The 23,752-nt window shown below is 41.5% G+C and overlaps 1 protein-coding gene across 1 annotated transcript in view; it reads left to right on the top strand.

Moving 5' to 3' along the window:
* ITGA2 (integrin subunit alpha 2) overlaps nt 1–21,113 on the top strand; it is a 165,850-nt gene extending 144,737 nt beyond the window's left edge. The window contains exons 21-30 of the mRNA XM_077285240.1: nt 152–244; nt 1,262–1,338; nt 2,058–2,141; nt 4,404–4,506; nt 7,365–7,475; nt 8,363–8,467; nt 13,269–13,382; nt 17,443–17,532; nt 19,378–19,494; nt 20,713–21,113. Of these exons, the coding sequence (XP_077141355.1) occupies nt 152–244; nt 1,262–1,338; nt 2,058–2,141; nt 4,404–4,506; nt 7,365–7,475; nt 8,363–8,467; nt 13,269–13,382; nt 17,443–17,532; nt 19,378–19,494; nt 20,713–20,790 (972 nt within the window). The 3' untranslated portion in view covers nt 20,791–21,113. The remainder of the gene's footprint in view (nt 1–151; nt 245–1,261; nt 1,339–2,057; nt 2,142–4,403; nt 4,507–7,364; nt 7,476–8,362; nt 8,468–13,268; nt 13,383–17,442; nt 17,533–19,377; nt 19,495–20,712) is intronic.
* Nucleotides 21,114–23,752: the final 2,639 nt, after the last annotated feature.

Here is a 23,752-nt window from a genome sequence, read left to right as displayed (position 1 = left end):
AGAACAATATATGGGCTCTTTGCAGTCCGATAGCTCCTCATAGTGCACAATTCCACTTGCCGTGTAGATGGTAGTGGCCCACGTTATCTCTTGGGGCCCCCTGCGACTGCACATGTTGCTTTCTGAGCTGACACAGTTCCTTGTGTTGCAGAACGATGGAACAGAAGTTTTGTGCCAAGTCGGCAATACACAGGGGTCCGTCAGCTGTCAGGTGGGATTCCCTCTCCTGAAGGACCAGCAGAAGGTATTTTAAAGTTATTAACATTACTCGGAGACCACCCAATATCGTTTTTTGACGTAGGGTAATGCAGGAAGGTTGATCCATAATCCATGGTGTAAAGGGGGTTAGAATCTAAAATTCCTGGATTTCTAGCATTGTTTAGTGATTATAGGGGTATTCCCATGTCAGTAATGATTTCCAGGGTTTGACCTCTGGGACCTCCACCGATCCTAAAAATAAAGGGGCCGCATTACTATTTCTGAGCTGTGCCCCCTTCATAGTTTTTCTTATGCACTGTGGTCACTCTGAGCCAACTGGTGCAGCGAGGCAATGTTCAAGAAAATGAGGGAATCTGCAGGTCCCCGCTCTGCTGGCCAAGAGCGCCGCTGTGCAGGGATAAAAGTGCAGAGAATGCAGCTCTGAAGGATCAATGCAGCCCTTCATTCTACGGAGCCATGGGGGCACTAAAAGTCAGACCCCACTAATCATAAAGCGATGGCGAATTCTAGTGATGTGTCGTCATTTACATAAGAACGCCCCTTTAATATATGATATTCTTTGTGGGTTTTGGTGTTGCAGGGGTTAGTTGGGATGGTCGCGGTCTCTTCAGTTTGGCCATAATTACATATAAATGAATCCAGATTTATTTATAGATATTGACCCTTCTGATTTCCTTAAAGAGGCAGCTAATTATATAACATTTGTGACCCCTAATAATGTCACCAGCTGAGTTTCCATCAGGTCCTCAACCTTTCCTTAATTCTATTAACAAACCTGTAGGGAATGCAAAATTAAGCAGAATCGTCAGTGAGGAATCTGGAAACATTTCTGACAACCTGTAGCATCTTAATTAGCGATCAAATTGGTTGTCGCCAGCGCCGCGATACAGGTGGGATACACAGAAGTATAGCTTTATACCTAATCTACAACAGCCCCTGCACCCCCAGTATTGGGCTCAGACTGCGGGGCCCGAGGGCGACCACAACCTCTGCACCCCGACAATTACCTGACTACCTGACTAAACCTTGACTTCATTTCTAGGTCACATTTGATATTGGATTTGATTTCAACCTGAAGTATCTTCATGACAAAGCTTATATCTACTTCCAGGCTACAAGGTACAGTCCATATTAATGTAGATTTGTGCCATATTACAGCACTTGTCTGAAATTAGAAAAACAAGTCCTTGTACTTTTGTCCTTGCACTTTTGTCTTCATAGCAACTCAACATCATTCACTTAAAGTGTTACTATCCTTTTTCTTTCATTAGTTATTCTCCAGGCATTGCAAAGCTATGAATTTTTGTAGTAAGCTTCACTTTTACTTTCTTCCCTCCCAATTATTATGCTTCAGTGCTGTTTCACATGGCCAGTTCATGCTCCTTTAGAAGCTGCTTTCAAATGCTGCTCAGCCAAGATCTGTTCTCTATTAACAAACAATCAAAGAAGAGAGGGAATGGCCAACTGTGAGCCTCCTCTCGCCACTCCTGTACTCAGAAATGGAAATTCCACTGCACTGATTGTAAATAGAGTGGGATCTTTGCTGAGCAGCAGTTGAAAGCAGCTTCTAAAGGAGCATGAACTGGCCATCTAAAACGGCACTGCGGCATGGGGTTTGGGGGAGAAGGAAACAAAATAAGGTAATAATATATATTACAAAAACATAACTTTGCGATATCTAGAGGATGCTCATATACATAAAAATAGAAGAAAATAGTTACTTGATAACAAGGGACACTGTTTAAAAAAAAACAAATGTTTTTTTAACTAAATCTGAGTAACCCCATTAAATATGTTCTTCCATCTACACGCAATAGCTCAATTTTATTTTATTACAGTGAAAGTTATGAAGATTTTGAGCCAGACAATGCAGTGAACATATCTATACCTGTAAAGTATGACGCTGAGATTCACTTCACAAGGTACAGTGCTTGTATATCCTGACTGTTGTATGTGAGAGCAATTCGACTTCTGTACATGTTCTTTTTTCAATCACAGAATTAAAGGAAATCTGTCAGCAAGATTTTTACACACCCCCTTAAACTATTTATATGTGCATGTAGCTCTTTCAAAGACAAGTCCATCAATACCTTTACATGGCCAGTCCATTCCTCCATTACTGAGAAATCAGCCTTTGAATTGATATGCAAATGAGACTGAAGAACTATATGTAGATCTGAAGCCTCTGTCACTCCAGCTCTATTCCCCATCCTGCAGAGCCTCCTGCTGTTTGACTGACAGTATAGCAGCTGCCATTCAAGCAGGAGGGGACGGCGCTGGACAAGATGAGTTAGAGTGACAGAGGCTTCAGATCTTCAGATGAGGCTGCAGAACTATCTGAAGCATCTGTCACTCTAACTCTCGTCCTGTCCAGCGCCATCTCCTCCTGCTTGAATGGCAGCCTCTATATTGTCAGCCAAGCAGGAGGCGGGGCTGCAGGATGGGGAATAGAGCTGGAGTGACAGAGGCTTCAGATCTACAGATAGTTCTTCAGCCTCATTTGCATATCGATTCAAACGCTGATTTCTCAGTAACTAAGGAACAGATCGGCCATGTAAAGGTATTGATGGACTTGTCTTTGAAAGAGCTACATGCACAAATGAATCATTTGGGTGCGAAATCTTGCTGACAGATTCCCTGTTACAGTGAAATGCCTGAGAATTGAAAAATATGTAACTCTTAACCTAGAGATCTTTCATGAACTCTTGGGGGATAAATTACTGTATTTAAATATATGTTGATATCAATCATAAGACAATAAATGTAGTAACAAATAAATAAACAAGGGTCCTCCTGCACCCCCCTGCCACAAAATATATATATTTTTTCAAAAGACACACATTTTTATTAAAGATTACACTTCATATGACAGAAAAGCCTGTGTTTATTTATCCATGCAATACAGTAGTAATAACTTGATGTTAAAAAAAAAAATGAAGGAAAAACTACCAAAAATGTTTATCTACAGTTGCCTCACAAAAAAATTATGTATATTACAAATTAAAAATTAATCTATCCCCATCCCAAGCCATAAACCAAAAGCCAGTTGAAAAAATATAAAGCTTTTGGCATCTTTCACCATAAAGGTGGCTATATATATAAATTTATATAATATTGAATTTAGAGGTGCTGGTTGACCATCTAATGTATACAGGGAGGTGCGAATTTTCCCTGGATTGGAGATTTCAGAGAAAAAGTAAGATCTCTCTTTAAAAGGGAATCCGTCAGCAGGTGTTTGCTATTTAATCTGAGAGGAATTTAATGTTCAGACTGATTCCAGGAATGTGTCACTTGCTCAACAGATTTCAATACAACTAGCGTTTTATCAGGAGGAGATTATCACTGTCTGACTAGGTCTGACAAAGAAGCCAGTCCAGCTAATCTGTGTAACCCCGCCCCCACCACTGATTGGCAGCTTGATGACAATGTGCACAGAAGGCTACCAATCAGTTGTGTGGGCGGGGTTATACACAGCTCTGCATTCTGAGCACTGCTACCTCGACAGCAGAGAAAAGGGATTTTTAACAAAACTGAACCAAGCAGCCCAGCAAAGTGAGACATCACTGGAATTAGGGTCTCTGCCCTGACATCATGCTGCTCAGATTCCATGGGGGGAAAAAAACATGCTGTCCCTTTAAATTTCAACAAATCCTGTTTTTTTTAATCTCAGGAAAGAAAAGTCACCATCAGAGTTTTACAGAAGTGTTTTAGTCCCTTCTCCCCATTCAACCTATTAATTCTGCCAAGCTGAATGTACATGTCTATGCTGGGGTTAGGAGAATGAGATTTGTAGCTAGACTTGACCAGCTTGGGTGTGGGCAGGGGAGCTTGTTGGCTCCTTCTCTGGCACCCAGGACACATCCCTGTCTAGTCTGCTCCAGCTACGTCCATGTAGTATGTACACCATTTTTTGAGACTGGAATAAAAAAATGGAATAGTGGATCATTGTGGAGACTTTGGAAACTCCAATGATAAAACATGGGACTGGGGTAGTACCAAAGGAAGGATTGTAAGGGCGTACCATCAGTGTATGCGAAGCATGTGTAAGTCCCTCCATCGGTCCGGGCTAAGCCTAAACCTTTTCTGATGTATTTAAATACGGTATATGCAATCTCTTTGTATGTTTGTTATGTAACTTGTATCATACTCTCTAGAGTAACACATGTCATTGCATTCATTAATAGGTCTTCAAGCATAAACTTTTATGAAGTATTTTCCGGGGCCAGTGTCCCATCAACTATAAATCATCTTAGAGAAATTGGTCCAGAATATAACTTTACTCTAAAGGTAAATATTAATTTTTCACCTTATCTTTACTCTTTCTATTTAATCTATCCACCTAAAGAGACCTATAATCATTGTAGAAACATACAGTATAACTGTATTGTTAATCTATCCAATCAGAATAAAGAAAACAGATAAGCTCCACCCATGAGGAACTTCAGTAGATGATATAGGTTATTAGCAATTCCTTTTGCCCGTCGTCAGATATGGATCATGCACATGGCAACTATATGAATTACTGTAGTGTGTTAGAGACCCTCACTCTACCTTTTTACCTATTTCATACAGAGTTTATTACGCAGAACAAGGGAGAAACAAAACTGTGCTTTATGAGATGCACTACGCTATGCCTGCATGTTATAATCTCATGTTCTTCCACAGGCTGTGTGCACGTCTCTTATAGAAAAAGATGGCGGTTTTCTAGGTCAATGGCACAGTGGCATACTGGAATTTATGGGGATTTATACAATTCTCAATAAAGTGAATCCTAAATTTGTCATTAGTCAACTCTCCTTAGTGGAGCCAGAATTTGTATCCTGTCATATTACTTTTTAAATGTCTTGGAAAGCTTTCGGGTAGGGTCACACGAGCGTATATTCTCTCATCCGAGGGAATCAGTTCGATTATACAAATCACACGCTGATCAAACTCTAAACATAGTGTGAGAAGAGTTTGACCATAGTGTAATCTGATTCTCTTAGATGAGAAGGTAAGGTGGAGAAAAAAAAAATGTCTCCATCCTCTCTATCTTCTCCATTTTGTCAGTCCGTGGAAATTGAACTGCACTCAGATGTCATCTGAGTGCAGTACTATGTTTTCCACGGACTCGTTGACTTGCTGGCCGAGTGAGATCCAATGATCGGATCAAACTCGGGACGTGTGCACGACTCCTTAGACTAACGTTGCTCCGGGTGCGATCCGATGTTTTATTGAATCAGACGTGGATCAATAATACACAAGCCCTTAAAAAATCATTCTCCTTTTCCCTGGTTGCCTGCAGGTCCTGCTCCGGTGTTTTCCCAATGCCCGTTAGTTTTGGCAAATTATAAATGGTCGACAATGGCCACTTGGTCAATCACCAGTTGAGGCAAGTCGCCGCTGCAGCCGGTGAATGACTGAGCAGACAAATTCAAGGGGTTAAAACAAGACCGAGACCAGTAAGTAGAGACCATCAGGAAACCAGAGGAGGATCAGGGAGGATGAGGAGGATTTCATGGAGTATTTGTAAGTAAACTGAGGCATTTAATACTAAAAACCTCTAACTCAGAGGCTGGAAGAAAGGACTGTGCTATAGAAAAAGACCTAAATATGGGGAAGTAGATTGTCACCCATCTAAGCATTAATGTGTCTAACAGACCGTCTTCTTGGAGAAGTCTTTTTTGTGGAAAATTCGAGTTTTGGAAATATGTGACTTGGCGGTAAACAGGAAGATGTGAAATAAGAAAAAGGAATTTCTAGATTCTAGTACCAGTTTGCCGCCCGACTTTACAGAACGTATTGGGAGATTGGGCAGAGCACTGTTCACACTGGTGAAAAGCTATTTTAACGCCGATATCACTTGGCCATGGGATTATATAACACCTGCAGAATCCAGCCGAACGGTTTTCCTGTCTAAGTCTTAATCTGCTTATTAACCAAGTCTGAAATCCGACATGATGAAAGGATCAGCGTCGCCCCAGATCAGCGTCGCCCCAGATCAGCGTCGCCCCGGATCAGCGTCCATTAGAATACAAACATGTCAGTTTCCGAGTTTGGGAAAAAAATGGTCTCTTTTTACTTGTAGACTTCTCCATGGACGGTGTTCGGTATTTCAGCTCAGCCTCTAAACCTTTGTGGCGTGTTTTCCTATGTAATTGCCTTTATAATTACAAGCAGATTGTGGAGTCTGGGTTCTGAGACCCCCGCGCTCCTGTCTCCTGAGTTGTGCACCTCTCCGGTGGGTTTTTGGCTTTTGAGTGATCGATGAGGGTTTCAGGACCCGGACCTCCACCCATCTGCTTGTAATTAGAAATACAATGAAATAGGATAAAGCATGGAAGAAAGGTTTAGTTACTTTATTGAAGGTAGTCTGTAATACTGAACACAGCCTGTGGACAGAGGTGGCGCTGTTTCTGGAAGAAAGTAGCCTCAGAAAGTTTCCTTCTTCTATAATATGGGTATGATCACACTCTTTTTTTTTTTTAATGAAAAAAAAAAACGCAAAGACGCAGCATTTTACTGTACCAACAAACTGAATGAAATCTCTGAAATCTCGTTCACACGCTGATTATTTTCCCTTACAGATTTGAAGCAGTTTCTTATCAGAATATGCCAATTCTTTCAGCATTTTTGCATTTTTTTTTCACCTATTAAAATTTATTTTGGAAAAAAAACCCCATAAAAAATGCTGCAAAAACGGTCGTATTTTACGGAGCGATTTTCTTGCCAACATTCCAGTATTCGCAGCAGATTTTTCTGCACATACCTTTATTGCTAGGACTAGTGATGAGCGAACGTGCTGTGATAAGGTGTTATCTGAGCATGCTCATGTGCTCACCGAGAGCTCGAATATTATGTTCGCGTACCCGCGGCTGTTAGACCACCGCATCATATGCAGGGATTACAAACAGGTCTAACAATCAAGTAATCCCTACATGTGTTGCGGCTGTTGAACAGCCACGAGATATTAAGCCTCGGGGACGCGAACATATAATTCGAGCACGCCTAGGACACTGGGTTAGCACCCGAGCATGCTCAGATAACACCTTATCTGAGCACGTTCGCTCACCACGAGCTCGGACCTCTCGCCTCATTATTGGGTGCTGACCTCTTTCACACCGGTTTTCTTTGTTGGTGACATATATATCTCGGTGTTATTTTAGATCAGTACTGGGACCATTCCAGTGACTTCGGCGTTTGTAACTGTGAACGTGCCAGAATTTACCAAAGGAAACAATCCCTTGATGTACATCACAGATATTCAGACAGACCAGGTAAGAGGCTCCAGTATGAAGGTTCCGTTTGCTTGGTGCGGATTTGGTTTGGATTTTTCTGCATCGTATTTTCATCTTCTCAGCAGCAAAATCGCACTTGTTACATGAGCATTTTGTTGCCTCAGATTTCACCATTTTTATTGCAAATAATAAAATCCTTGTTGAGATCCACACAATTTCCTGTGGATTTTAATATCCGTAACACGGGTCCATTTTTGCTCAGAAATTTTCATTAATTTTCCCCGGAGGCTTTTCCCTGCCTGCTCCCCTCAAGTGACAAGTTTCTCCCTGCGTGACTGCATAGGGAGAGACCTGTCAGTCATTGGCAGTGGGCGGGGAGAGGCTGCCGAGGTCCTACCTCTCTGACTAGTCTCCTGTGCCGCTCGGTCCCCAGCGGTTTATGAAAAAAAAATATATTTTCTCTGAATTTCCACAGAAATCATGCAGCCAGTGTCTCATACATGCTGCCCTTGGATTGTCCCATCACTTTATCTTTAAAGAATATTTTCTCCAAAATTGTGCAACCAGGCTCTGATTCATACCGGCCGCGGTTTAGGCAGCAGGAATCAGATGACAAGTTCCCTTTAATATCTTATTAGAAAATTGAGGCTGTAACTGGCAGAACCATTAACCTCCCATTGTAAAATCACAAGCACCACGTAATCTACAACTATTCATTCCAGTGACCTTTACCTCAGAGCATGTGGAACTATTTTCCTGCTTCGCGGAGCTGTGAAAAACATCTAGAAAATTCTTCAGTTTGGACGCTGCTTTGGCCTCAGCAGATCTGTGCTGCTAAGAGCCGTCCTCAACAAACAGAGGCTTCACGGTCCTGTCTCTGGCCCGACCTCGTCATCACTGATTTTATATTTCCATTTCTTTTCCAGTTTAAAGGAATTAGTTGCAATGCCGTCACCAACCCTCTTCACATTGGAAAAAAAGAATTCACGACTTCATTCACAGAAGAGAAGTTTACGAATACCCAGGAATTAGTAAGTAGAGTCGTCTAAGGGAGAACGTCAGTCAAGTTCTTCTGATGGTCATCTGATAACTTTGTTTTATTTCATGTGTTAAAAGGAAGGTTTTATTAGAAACGGACCTATTGCGTAAATTAGGGTTTTCTTTTCTGTTTAATGTATTTAAAAAAAATATGATAATTTTTTTAAAAAGTGTCACGATTATACAAACACTAAGCCACAGCATTTTATCATTACTGAATACATTCACTTCACTATTGCTGCAAATGTAAAAAGGTACCGTAATTGGTTTACATTTTTGATCAAAAGTATATAAACGCATCTACCAATGACAAGATGGACACATTCTACAGAATCACTTCTCTGTGTGCCTAGGCCTCAAATGAACTGGAGAAGGAGCACCACACCCTACTGAAGCTCCCAGCTTATTGCTGGAAGTACCGTATATCTGGCCGCTTCCAGCAGTAAGCTTGGAGCTTCTGTAGGGTGTGCTGCTTTCCCAATTAGCTGGAGCAGGGAGCTGATTACTACAGCTAGACAGCACACACCCATACTGCCAGACTGGGCGGTATTACAGGTCCCCGCCACCCCATTCCTAGTGACAGGACAGAGCCTGCGCCATTTCCCATGTCTCCGTGCCGCCTGTAGAATTAATACAATGGCGCATGGTGACAGAAGCAAACATCGCAGCAGCAGGTTCCAGAGGAGATGTGACACTGGGATTTGAAGATAGCAAATGGTTAATAGCATAGACTTATGTAATCGGGGCTTAAAGCAGACAATTGGTTAATGGAAGAGATTTATGCAATCAGGAACTTGCAGCAAGCAGATGGTTGACCACAGAATAACAGTGATGAATTGGCAAACCTGACACTTTTTTGCAGGGATGTGAATACACATAGGAATAGTATATTAAAATATTAATAAGGTACCTAACTTGGAAACACCAGTATTAAGTGAGATGAGTAAGGTAACATGTACCTACAGGTCCTTCTCAAAAAATTAGCATATAGTGTTAAATTTCATTATTTACCATAATGTAATGATTACAATTAAACTTTCATATATTATAGATTCATTATCCACCAACTGAAATTTGTCAGGTCTTTCATTGTTTTAATACTGATGATTTTGGCCTACAACTCCTGATAACCCAAAAAACCTGTCTCAATAAATTAGCATATCAAGAAAAGGTTCTCTAAACGACCTATTACCCTAATCTTCTGAATCAACTAATTAACTCTAAACACATGCAAAAGATACCTGAGGCTTTTAAAAACTCCCTGCCTGGTTCATTACTCAAAACCCCCATCATGGGTAAGACTAGCGACCTGACAGATGTCAAGAAGGCCATCATTGACACCCTCAAGCAAGAGGGTAAGACCCAGAAAGAAATTTCTCAACAAATAGGCTGTTCCCAGAGTGCTGTATCAAGGCACCTCAATGGTAAGTCTGTTGGAAGGAAACAATGTGGCAGAAAACGCTGTACAATGAGAAGAGGTGACCGGACCCTGAGGAAGATTGTGGAGAAGGACCGATTCCAGACCTTGGGGAACCTGAGGAAGCAGTGGACTGAGTCTGGTGTGGAAACATCCAGAGCCACCGTGCACAGGCGTGTGCAGGAAATGGGCTACAGGTGCCGCATTCCCCAGGTAAAGCCACTTTTGAACCATAAACAGCGGCAGGAGCGCCTGACCTGGGCTACAGAGAAGCAGCACTGGACTGTTGCTAAGTGGTCCCAAGTACTTTTTTCTGATGAAAGCAAATTTTGCATGTCATTCGGAAATCAAGGTGCCAGAGTCTGGAGGAAGACTGGGGAGAAGGAAATGCCAAAATGCCTGAAGTCCAGTGTCAAGTACCCAGTCAGTGATGGTGTGGGGTGCCATGTCAGCTGCTGGTGTTGGTCCACTGTGTTTCATCAAGGGCAGGGTCAATGCAGCTAGCTATCAGGAGATTTTGGAGCACTTCATGCTTCCTGGCACCTGCTCACAGTGCCAAAACCACTGGTAAATGGTTTACTGACCATGGTATTACTGTGCTCAATTGGCCTGCCAACTCTCCTGACCTGAACCCCATAGAGAATCTGTGGGATATTGTGAAGAGAAAGTTGAGAGATGCAAGACCCAACACTCTGGATGAGCTTAAGGCCGCTATTGAAGCATCCTGGGCCTCCATAACATCTCAGCAGTGTCACAGGCTGATTGCCTCCATGCCACGCCGCATTGAAGCAGTCATTTCTGCCAAAGGATTCCCGACCAAGTATTGAGTGCATAACTGAACATTATTATTTGATGGTTTTTTTGTTTGTTATTAAAAAACACTTTTATTTGATTGGACGGTTGAAATATGCTAATTTATTGAGACAGGTTTTTTGGGTTATCAGGAGTTGTAGGCCAAAATCATCAGTATTAAAACAATAAAAGACCTGACAAATTTCAGTTGGTGGATAATGAATCTATAATATATGAAAGTTTAATTGTAATCATTACATTATGGTAAATAATGAAATTTAACACTATATGCTAATTTTTTGAGAAGGACCTGTATAACAGCAAAGTTGTGAGTGCAGTTGCACCAGGATTCACAGGGTGGTAGGAAGTAGTTGCAGACTGTCGGATGAAGTGTAATAGTTTATACTAATGAGGGAAGTGTATGATGAGGCAAACTCCTGCAAGACACATGATAGTGGGAAGCTGTGCTTTTGAATACTCAAACAGCACACGGCTGCCTGAGTCGGCCTAAAAAGGGTGATGGTATCAGAGATGTTTGCCGGATTACCACATTATTCGGGATACATTTAGAACAGAGAAAGCTTGCCATAGGGAAAAGCAGCAAGGCCTATCACGTGACCCGGGACAGGTGAGTAATTATATGTAGACGCAATAATAAATAATATGCAGACGCAAGTGTGCTCTGACCGATATACATATTATAATATATTACTATTATATATATATATATATATAATGTGTGTATATATATATATATGTGTATATATATATATATATATATATATATATATATATATATATATGTGTATATATATATATATATATATATATATATATATATATATATACATGTGTGTGTGTGTGTGTGTGTGTGTGTGTGTGTATATACATGTATGTATATACACACACACACACACACACACACACACACACAACAGCATACTGCATACTTGGTTTTGTGTATAAATTTGATACTATAGAGAGTAGCGGCCTAAATTGTCGGTCTTATACTAGAGACTTGATCTTTCTGATCTTTACAGAAGACTTTCAGCAGTCTCGTTATCGCTACAGATAGGATTGCAATATAAGGTATCACCTCAGCATCCAGTAGATGAGACAGAACACAACATTCAGCGCATTCACTATAGGTGTTATCACAGATCATTTGTACATCCCCCTTCTTCACAATGACCTTGTGAGCATGCTTATATTAAAAGATTACAAATATAGAGTATGATTGCTAATGTTAATGAAGTGGTGGTCTTAACGTAGGCCTAGTTTTTTTTATATGAACAAAGTGAAAAAACAGTGTAGGCAGCACTACTATTAATTGTTATGTAGGTTTACGGTGTGTCCTAGTTCCTATGGAGCCAACCACTAAGCTCCTGTCCAGATACAGTAGAGGAAGAAGGAACAGGTCCCCAAACGTTACCGAAGAATACTTCAAACACAATTTATTATTAATGTCTCATGATCATTATTCGCACCGTAGCAGGTAGAGGGATAGACAGCAATGTTTCGAGTATTACACCCTTCATCAGGGTTCAAGAAGAGGGTCTATTCACATATGACACATCCGTACATCACACATGTGGCCACCCCTAGGCACACCAGAACCCTGATTTTTCATTTCACATATGTGAATTAACTCTTTTGTGAATGCCTGATGAAGGGTGTTAAACTCGAAACATTTCTAACATAGAAAGTGTTGTCATGAGGACAAAAAGCTCTTTATACCGAGAAACTATCCACCAATAAATACAAGCAGATGCCATAACAATCTACAGCCAATTTTGGTATGCTATTACTATTAATAACATATTGGTAATGTGACTGGTGTTGTGAAACCCTCCGAGTGCGTTGTAACATGGATTTATTAGACGTGGACACACCCAAGAAAGAAGTTGACCCACGATCCTACGTTGTCTTCTAAAGTCAATCCTAAATGGACCATCTTCATTGTCCCACCACTCTGATGAGACCATGATGTTACTTCTTATTCACATTCTCACTCTTAACTTTTTGGTTTATTAAAGGGGATATTTATAAAGGATAACTTAATTAGAAAACAGCTTAGAAACGTATAAGCCATACTCGCCTTACCGAAGCACCAGACTACGGTCCAGATGTTTCCTGCTGCAACCAGTCACTGGATGCAAAAAAGGCATAATCTCCTTAGTCTCTCGCCAGTCTTTACTTCTTGCTCCAGTGAAGACGTTCCTGACACAGACATATCACCGCTGCAGCAGATCACTGGGTAATCCGGTCCCTGACACAAACATGTAACTGGTGCAGTCAATCATTGCCGCAGCCAGCCACTGATAATGATTGGCCGCCGTGGACACTTGTCCATGCTGTGGCTGTACATAAACTGGCATGACATTCGGGACTCATCAGATTTGGAGCAGCTGAGGGATGGGTAGGGTAAATACCTTTTTTTTTTTTAATTTTCTAGCCTTTTGAATTGCTGACAATACAATTGTGCCTGTCTGTAAAAGCCCCTTTTAAGATTTTTTCTGGAAGAGGTATAAGCCCCAAACCTATTGCTTACAAGACCTAACTTATGTAGACATTATCTTTTTCAGACCTGTGATAATACAAGATGCGTCACCTTCAAATGTCTGATGAAGGATCTTCAGCTGAGAGAAGATTACTTTGTTAATGTGTCTACCAGAATCTGGAACGGGACATTTGCTGCTGTAAGTGTTGAACCAAACATCGTAAACACCTTGGGGTAGTGGTGGCGATCCTAACAGACTCAGGTCTTCACCTATCTTTAGTTAAAAAAAAAAGAACAAAATGACAATTAGTACTTTTAGGTAACAATTGTATTTTGTAGATTGTGAGCCCTCGCGGGTAGGGTCCTCTCTCCTCCTGTACCAGTTGGGACTTGTATTGTTTAAGATTATTGTACTTGTTTTTATTATGTATACCTCTCCTCACATGTAAAGCGCCATGGAATAAATGGCGCTATAATAATAAATAATAATAATAATTTTCTGATATTTACCCATGCTTCTGCTTGACTTCCTTTTTTGACCCGCTTCTCTATAGGGAGTCTGTCACCCCCAAAACCCAATTTAAACCAATCAGATAGACCTATAGGTGACTAAGCCCCAATAAAACTTATTACTGTAGTATAGTTTTCTTTACCTTCCTCCTGCAGATAAGGATGTTTACTTATTATGCAAATTAGTGTGCTCAGTCCAACCCTGGAGGAGCCACCTTCTCCCCTCTCCATTACCATCCCTTGCCACCTACCACTATGTAGATTGTGAGCGCTCGCTTGCCCAGAGATAGCACTACTTCAACCGAAGACTCGGCCATGTGTGTGCGCAGCAGATGTTCCTCTCTCCTGACTGCGGTACCTGCTCACATGCCTCTTTTACTGATACGGCTTGCTCGCCAGCACAGTCACATTTTTAGCTCAGGCAGTGGTTGCTCTGTACAAGCAAGTGATGTCAATCTACATTAGAAAAGGCATCAAGATGTACACAAAGGACGCACCGAGCACGAACATTTGCATAAAGAATTAAAATTGTTTTGTGCACAAGAAAGTCAGAGAAAAATCTAGACTATAGGCATGATTCTTATAGGGGCTAAGTAGCGATGAGCGAACGTGCTCGGATAAGGTGTTATATAGCATGCTCGGGTGCTAACCAAGTGACTTCGCCATGCTATACGTAGCAGCATAGGTTGTAATGGGTACGTGTGTGTGATGTCCCTTGTACTGGAAACCCGGACATGTGAAGGGGCCTAAGGTAGTTCTGTGATCTGTGACTACAGCTGAGCCCCCTTGTCTACAGGGGGTCTACAGTAGTCTGAGGCACCACTCCGTCCACATCATTGGTTAGGACTGCCGTTTTCTCTTTCCCTCCTTTCTTCTTCAGATTTGCTGCTGCCAGCTCACTAAATCTCACCAGTAAGCCAACATACAAGGAATTTATTTCTACACCAAGAAAAGAAAAGTTATGAAATTATGGAAATTACAGGAAGGATAGACATGGTAATGATCTGCAAATGATGAGAAAATGGAAATCCCGGCACTTACCGCCCTGTCTGGTATCAGTGAGGTCATTAATGGTTGTCTGAGGAATGTTCTGCTGAATGCACTTGGGCAAATCATCAAGATCCTCTGCTGGCAGCTCCTTTGTACTTGTCGACCAATGACGTCCCAGATGTGCTCAATGGGAGACAAGTCCGGAGACGCTGCAGGCCATGGTAGCATGTGTAGGCCATGCAGGCTGCTCACAGTAGCATAAACAACATGTGGTCTGGCATCGTCATCTTGGCTCCTGGGACCCTCTGGAGAATAGTCTGATTGATAGCAGCCGAGGCATCAAATTCTGCATATGGCACTCGTTGTCAATACTGAATAAATCGAGATGTTTTGAAAATGTGGCTTCCATTTTTCCATCACTAGCATTTCAATAAAATGTCAATCCATCCTGTGATTTCAATAATTTGTAAGCCAGAACCAGGAGTGGGTGATAAATGCAGAATTGGTGCATATGTTTCTATTATACTTTTCCTCTAATTGTTCCACTCCTGGTTTTGGCTTGCAAATACTGATGTAAAATACTGACCAAATACTGATAGTGTGACAGCAGCCTGAAGAGACAGAGACCCTGATTCCAGTGCTGTGTCATTTACTGGGCTGCTTGATGTAGTTATAATAAAATCACTGTTTTTTCAGCAGGAGATTATCACTAGAGGACTAGTAAACCTGCTGCCATGTAGTGCTCCATATTCATGAGCTCTGTATAACCCCGCCCCATCACTGATTGGCAGCTTTCTGCCTATGCTCAGTGTACAAGAAAGCTGCCAATCAGTGGTGTGGGCGGGGTATTACAGAGCTCAGCATTCAGAGAACTGCTAGATCTGCAGCAGAGAAAACAGTGACTTTATCAAAATGACAATAAGCAGCCCAGAAAGTGATACATCACTGGAATCAGGGTCTCTGACCCTACATCATGCTGCCCTCAGATTGGATAGCAAAAACCCGATGACAGATTCCCTTTCACTAACAGAAAGCTGAAAGTTCTGCAGTTAAAGATGTAATATAGCACAAAAGACGAGATGATCCAAATTAGGATATGGTTTGGAAATCACATGTTGAGGCCATGACAGGTGCAGATTATTCTTGTGATTGCGGGTTGATTTCTAGAATATATTTCACTCTGATTAAAGGTCATATATTATAAAAATCAGAACTTCGGTGATCCTGTCAGCAATATGAGGTACATGTTGCTATAAGACCTAACTTACTTATAATGGAATAATTTAAAGGGGTTGTCCACTTCTGGACAATCCTTTAATAATGGTCAGAAGATGCTGCACATAGTAAAAAAAAAAAGGGATACCTACCATTGGGGCCGATGCTGCTCCTCCACTTTTAACCTTGTGCCTCCATCTGGTCTCCTAACATAAAAAGTCATGACACGTTTTTATGTGAGGAGACTTGTGGGAGACACAAGGTTGAGAACGGAGGGGCAGCACCCTGGGACCATTAATAAAGGGTTATCCAATGTTAGACAACCCCTTCAAATAATATATCTATGAAGCAGCTGAGCATTTTTTCTAATTCACAGCTCCAAATATCCTGCATAGACAGCGCTGTATGGTCACTGTCATTTCAGTAACCTTAGGCTCAAACGATGCATTGACTAGCAAAGTTTATCCAAAATATCTCTCTCAGGCCGAAAAGTCTCTCTAATTTCCAGGCCACTAGGTGTCCCCCATATAACATGCGGTCAAGTGCCTGTTGTCAAGTGTAATCCATCTACAGAGATGCCAAAACTAATGGGAAGTGGAGAAAGGTCTGTGTCCCTGTATGTCATATTAAATACAGGCATAACAGAAAGGAGGGATTTGGGAATAGTGCAGGGAAGTAATCGTTCTGTGAAAGATGGTATCCATTCAGGGAACAGAGGGAAAGGAAGTTCTTGCACCTATAGTGCTGGCAGAGTGCTGGTGAAGGGATACTCAAAACAAATGGATGGTTAATCCATAATGATCCAGCACATCTTCTTGATAATAAAAATATCTTTTACTTTATTCATATCCTCCAACATTGTTGGAGATCAAGACAGAATGGGATAGCTAGTCCCACATGAGAATAAAACTTAAAAAAAATGGATGGGATGTTACACAGTATGAACATCGGGACAGTTCCTGCACATATTAGACTAGGTTATTAAAAAAAAAAAGCAGTATTTATTTGTTGTGAGGGCAGCAATATCATACTTTTACTCTGGATTTGGAGAAACAGACTTTAGAAGCTAGCATGTTTGCTGCCTGCAGTCACCACTAGATGGAGCTGCCGAGCTATGTGCATGCTAAGCTACCATTCAGTTACACGTATACAGTTAGCGCCCTCTAGTGGTGGCCGAAGGCGGAGAGAAGAGTTTTTGTTTTACCTCTGTGCAGGGGACTTGGACCTCTGTATTAGGAAAACAAAGATGTGATCATCACTATTAAGAGCTATTAAGAAGTGAACCCCACAGAATTTGAGGCTTTAAAACATGATGATTAAAGGTTCCTTTTAGAGTTAGGAAGACTGCTATTTCAGTCACTGCTGTCCATTTAAGAGACATATATCATTCGAGTGTTCTATTAACAGTTATCTCCTATGTCCTCCATTAGTAATGAAACAATAAGCTAATAATACTTTTGGGTACATTCTAATTAAAATTGTGGTTCGGTGGCTCCATCCAGCTATAGTATGTAACAAAAGGTTTTCTTTTCATTGTCTTTCAGTCATCATTCCAGTCATTGGAGCTGGTAGCGGCTGCAACACTTGAAACAATTAATCCTGACACTTTTTTCGTCAACAACAATAAGTTATTGGTGAGTGTAATATATAAGTAAATGAGAGCATGCAGTACCATCTGCGGCCACTACATGATGCTGTGCCACTTCTGGTGAGCAGTGGTCTTTTAAATCATCATGGGATCCTGCTCCTGATATTGATCAATATTAAAGTCCCAGGAAAAGCCTGTTAAATCCTTCCCAATATCTGTACGGGTTCATGTGTATGGAGTGGCCTCAGGAGCTGAATCCGCATCATACACAGTCCAGGTGACCGCTGTGTTGTACAGCCAGCACTTGCCTCTTAACAGCAATGATAGGAGCTAGATCTGATTGCTGACGATTAACTACTTAAAGAGGAACTTTCACCAAATTTTTCAAACTGAACTGAACTTACGATATAATAGTGGCTCCAGTGTGGATTAAAACATTTGTTTTCACCTCTCCATCGCAGAGATATTAGCAAACAAAGTATTTGGGCCCCTAAAGTTCATTTGTGTTAAGTCCGAGTGGGTGTTATCAGATAGTTTTCACTGGGGGTGTGTACTTCTCCCTCTGATAGATGTTGCCCAAATATAAGCATGAAGCAACACCCAGGAGAGAGAAACATGCTCCCACAATAGCTCAGGACAGGCTGCTCCTATGTGAGATTAATAATGACTGACAGCCTGATCTCACTGCAGACTGAGTACAAACGCGTGAGCACAACAGACAATAGTGTGACTGACATATTTCTGAACAGGCAGTGTGGGGGAGGGGCAGTACTGCAGAGGTGACACTGCTGTGAGAGGAGAGCTGATATAATGGCTCCTAACACAGATAAATTCTGCTGCACTGCTCCTCCCCCTCACTGACTGCCAGGACCTTATCTGAAAGGTGTTAGTCATCTTTGCTCCTCCCCTTCACTGACTGCCAGGACCTTATCTGAAAGGTGTTAGTCATCTTTGCTCCTCCCCCTCACTGACTGCCAGGTCCTTTTCTGAAAGGTGTTAGTCATCATTCTCTACTCCCAGCACTTTCCATGCAGGAGGTTAGACCAGGAGATAAATGCTGGCAAACATTTCAGACAGAAAACTCTGCTCTGAGCCATCTTGGGGGCGTGTTCTATTTCTCCTGTGTGTTCATCCAGCTTATGATTGGGCAATGTAATTCAGGGGAATAAATACACGCCCTCCCAGTCAAAACTATCTGATAACACCCACTTGAGTATAGCTAAAATTAACTCGATAAGTGCCAAATACTTTGCTAATATCTCCACAACTGAGAGGTGAAATTAAAAAAAAAATAAATAAATCAAACGTTTTATTACATTCTGCAGCCACTGTTACATTGTGTCCAGGTCTAGCTCAACAAGAAAAATTCGGTGAAAAGTTCTCCTTAAATGCTCTTTTTAATCTGTGTCAGGTGGATTTATGTGTCGTGATCCTGGGTGGGCATATGATTGTGCATCCATTACCCCCTCCTCCCCTTCATGGCATGATGACCACTTGAAGGGCTTGTCCTCACTTGATTCTTAAATTTGCAGTCACTGTATGTGACATTGCACGCTGTCAGGATTCTTCAGTGCGGAGAGCGGGTGGGTGCGTGACCACAAGTATGTGATTTGCATACATGCAGTCACATACCGACTAGACGTGTGGAGCCTCACTCAATACAAGCGAATTGAGTGAGGCCATACAAGTCTAGTCGGAATGTGACCGAAATATGTAAATCGCATACTTGTGGTCACATGACCGCCTGCTCTTGGCCCTGACACCAGAGAATCCTGACAATGCACTGAGAGGCTTCACAAGTCTGCAGCAGGGTTGCACAGAAGCTGAATGACACGCAATCAGACGACTGCAGATTCAAGTCTCTTCACATTTAATTTTTTTTTTTTTACAGATTCCTCTGATCATTATAAAACCTGGTGAAAAAGCTGACGTCCCTATAGGGGTGGTGGTCGGAAGCGTCATTGCCGGGCTCCTACTTCTCGCTGCTTTGGTGGCCGCTTTGTGGAAGGTATGGGGGGCAGTAATTACATTTCACTGTTATACACAACTGGGATTTTTCTGTGCATTTCTCTGGTGATTTGGGATCTGGGGGTCTCCCATTAAAAACCCAAACAAATCTATAGCAGCGGATCCACAGCAAGGCTATGCTGTATGTGTACTATTATAACTTGTCCACACGTCCTTATACAGGTTGAATGCCTGTCCATGTCATTATTTATTTTATTCTGTTCCCCTGCGGTTGGCTTTACGGATGAGCTGTTCATACTTGTCTATAAGATCCATCCTGATGCTCAGCGCCTCCAGGAGCCCGGACGCTGCATTGCAGGACGCTCCTTAGTAAATATGAACTGTTGTCGCCCCCTACTGGCAGGTTGTTGAAATTAACTTCACACTTTTTTGGGGGGGTTCCTTCTCCAAAACTAAAATCAAAGTGACTGCCGTTACAGCTCTCTGGGATTTTCCTGCAACTTCTTTTCTATTCTTGAACACAATTTTTCCCCAATTTGAGCAGTGATCGATCCCTGCTCCCATATTGTGGGGAGATGAGATATTCTGTTGGGTAACAGCTGTAATCTTTGTTACTTTACTTGCAAATTGCCTCTTCAGAGAGAAAGAGGACTTGATCTCTATAGCGCCACCTGTTGGAAGTAGAGATCCTACAAGTCACAATCAACCCTCTAACGAGTCTTGCAATATGACTTAGGATAAAAGCCAAACCAGAATCTCCATTTACAGATACGTGTTTCGTGGTGTTTGCCCATCATCAGTGCAAAGTATAAGATCTGACTTGATCCTATTGGCGGCACCAGAGATCTAGTTCTCTTCCTTCTGAAGAGGTCATTTGTTTATTTAAATTCCCAGCAGAGCATTGCATGGCCTGTAAGTCTCCTTACACCGGCTTGGCACTCTTTTCGAAGAGAAACGTCACCTCTTAGGCCCCCCCAGTCAGAGGTCTCTCATACAGCCAAATAAGATCTCTTGTTTTGCACTGATGAGGGGGCAACACGCCAAAACACGTGTCTGCAGATAGAGTTTCCGGTTTGGCTTCTTACCCTAAACCATGCGGAATAGCTCGTTAAAGGGTCAATATTGACTTTTAGATTTTAGGATTGCTACTTGCAATAGGTGGCGCCAGAGATCTGGTTCTCTACATCCTGAAGAGGCGTCAGAACAAAAATGCATAATTGCTATATTAAGTCAGTTTTTTTTTTCTATTTTTTTCCAGCTTGGATTTTTCAAAAGAAAATATGAAAAACTCCAGAAAACCGAAGATGAAATTGCTGAAACTACGCAGCTAAACTAAAGATGTAGATTATTTGGGAGGGGTAGGGGGTGTTAAAAGTGAGGTTTATTTTGCAAGTTTTTAAAGATGAAATCAAGTTTTTTTGGGTTTCTTTTTACAAGATTGACTTTATCAAACTGCTGGGCAGCTTGTGTGTTTTGTTTTTTTTTTTGCTTTTTTACAACTTCACTAGCTGGTCTGGGATACTTTGATAGACATTTGTACAGTAGACATCATGTTTTTACATTCAGATGAACATATTTTATTCTTGACCATAGAAGATCTGGAAACTGATGAAATGTTTGTAGAAGAATCTAGAATAATATAATGAAAGTTTCTCATCATTATATGAAGTCTGTTTTTGTAATGGATTAACAGATGCTTTGTAGCGAGACTCTCCCTTACACGGGGCAAAGACTGAAATCCCGTGGTCATGGCGGAGTGTTATAGGCCCCTGCATTGTGCAGTATTTACCCCATGAAGCCACCATTAAATATAAATCACGGCGAAACCTCATTTGTAAACTAATGTAAAATATTTGCCTTTATTTATATTGTAAAAGGAGTCGGGGTGATCTGACCATCTCTGCATTTACTCTCCAAAACGTTGGATCGCATGTCAGATGTTTCTTGGACAGAGTCTGTCCGAGGAAGAAAAAAAAAAAATCGCAGCAAGCCCAAGTTAGATCTGATGTTCCGATCGCACTCAGACATGCCAGTCAAAGAGTCTGTGTAAAACATCAGGCTGCACTCGGATGACATCTGAGTACAGTCCGATTTCCACAGATTGATAGAATGGAGACATATTTTTGTTAATCTTCTCCACGCTCTGACCAAGATGGAGACTTTTTTTTTACTTCAAATATCTGAATGGATGTCAGTGTAGAGGGATCGTTATTCTCGTTCGCCCATGGAAACAAAAGAAGCAATGGGATGAAACTGAAAGGGAGAAGATACAGATTAGATATTAGAAAAAACTTTTTGACAATGCGAGTGATCAATGAGTGGAACAGGCTGCCACGGGAGCTGGTGAGTTCTCCTCCAATGGAAGTCTTCACACAGAGGCTGAGATGGTTTAGTGACTCCTGCATTGAGCCGGGGGTTGGACACGGTGACCCCGGAGCTCCCTTCCAACTCTGACATACTGTGATCCTGATCACCTACATCGCAGAGTTGTACGAGTGAAAGGTGTCGCATTGCAACCCCAATGATACTGTGACAAGCAAGTTGTAAAAATTCCATCGAGGTTAGCGTCTTGTGACTTGCTTGTTGCAGTACCCTTGGGGTTGCAAAGAAACCGCATACGCTTACGTAGCAGAGACATCGAATGAATCTTGGTTGTGGCTAAAGTCGTCTTTTAGCCCAGCCTTAGTGAACAGATACCTGGGAATATGGCGACAGAAGCAGGATTCACGGCGAGATTTCTGATTAGTACTAATTTAAGTAAAGTTGATCCTTTTTTATTCTTGATGCTTTGGAGCCATAAACAGTAATATTGGTTGTGAAGATGACTATGCCCTCTGTGGCCCGGGGTTTATAGTGATACTTGGTTGGTAAGGTCTTACATACATATATTTTTGGATGGCGCACTGGATGTAAATATGTCTGATCGCTTAAACTAGAAAATCTACATAGGTTCAAATTTTAATATATTTTGACTATTCAGAACATGTAGCAAAATCGCTACAGAAAACAAAGTGCTTTGCTCCGAGGGGCTCAGTCTTATATGGCAGAACTTGTGGAACAAAACAGAAACAGAGACGGCCTCATCGGCAAAATCAATAATCAGTCATAACTATTTAAAGGTCTTCTGCAATTAAAGGGGTAATGCAGCTCCAAGTGGGGACGTGTTTCTATTATACTTTTCCTCTGATTGTTCAGAGTGGGTGCAACATTTTTCTTGATACAAGTTCTATTCCTGGGATATTTGTGGCCGCAGGTAGCCTTTTGTATAAAAATGTCAGAAATGTACAGTTTCTACAAATTTTCTACTTACTTGAAAAAAAAAATAAGTTGCTTTTTCTGTAAAAACATTTAAAGAATAAATATCTACAAACTGGTCTATATGTCGGCATTTAATTACCAATTGGTCGCTGCAGCCACAGAGCCACATGCTTATACTGATTTCTATATACTGTAAGTGATTGTCCACTCAGAGCCCCTCTGTAAAGGTGTCTCTTTATTAGAGGGATCGTCCGGCTTTGGGGTACAAGTGCGCAGTGTGTAACTGCAGACTTGAGAATGCCCACAGTGCATGATATTTCTTAAAAGGGAATCCGTCATGAGGTTTTTTTTTTCCACTTGATTCTAGTGATGTGTCACTTACTCGGCTGCTTGCTGTAGCTTTGATAAAATCACAGTTTTATCAGCAGGAGATTATCACTAGAGGACTAGTAAACCTGCAGCCATGTAGTCCTCCATATTCATGAGCTCTGTATAACCCCGCCCCCACCACTGATTGGCAGCTTTGTCTATGCAAAGTGTACACAGAAAACTGCCAATCGGTGTTGTGGGCGGGGTTATGCAGAGCTCAAAGAACGGATAGATCTGCGGCAAATAAAACAGTGATTTTATCAAAACTGCAGAAAGCTGCTCGGTAAGTGACATTGCTGGAATCAGGGACTCAGCCCCTACATCATGGCGCTCTCAGGTGGGATAGAAATATTCTGTCACAGTTCCCACTTGCATAAAAAAAAATAAATCCATCCTATTTATTTTCATTTAGGAGAGGAGTACTTTTTTTCTCACTGATCATCCATGAGCAGTCGATTTACATCTTCCAGTGCTACAGAACTGTAATGTATCCGTAAAAATCGGATGTCATGCTGATGGTCAGTATGGCATGTGATGGGTTTTTTTTCCCCCCACCCATTAGATTTCGGAATGATATTTCAGAATGCAGTGATTGTTTTTCTCATGCCAAATACAACTGGAAAAAACACGCAGTCATTGAATAATTGGTGCAAGAGCAATCTGATTTTTGC

Source organism: Ranitomeya variabilis, chromosome 1 (assembly GCF_051348905.1).
Source record: "Ranitomeya variabilis isolate aRanVar5 chromosome 1, aRanVar5.hap1, whole genome shotgun sequence".
Lineage (NCBI taxonomy): Eukaryota > Metazoa > Chordata > Amphibia > Anura > Dendrobatidae > Ranitomeya > Ranitomeya variabilis.
Note: the sequence above shows the minus strand (reverse complement) of the source record. Positions and strands in the feature narration are given on the sequence as shown.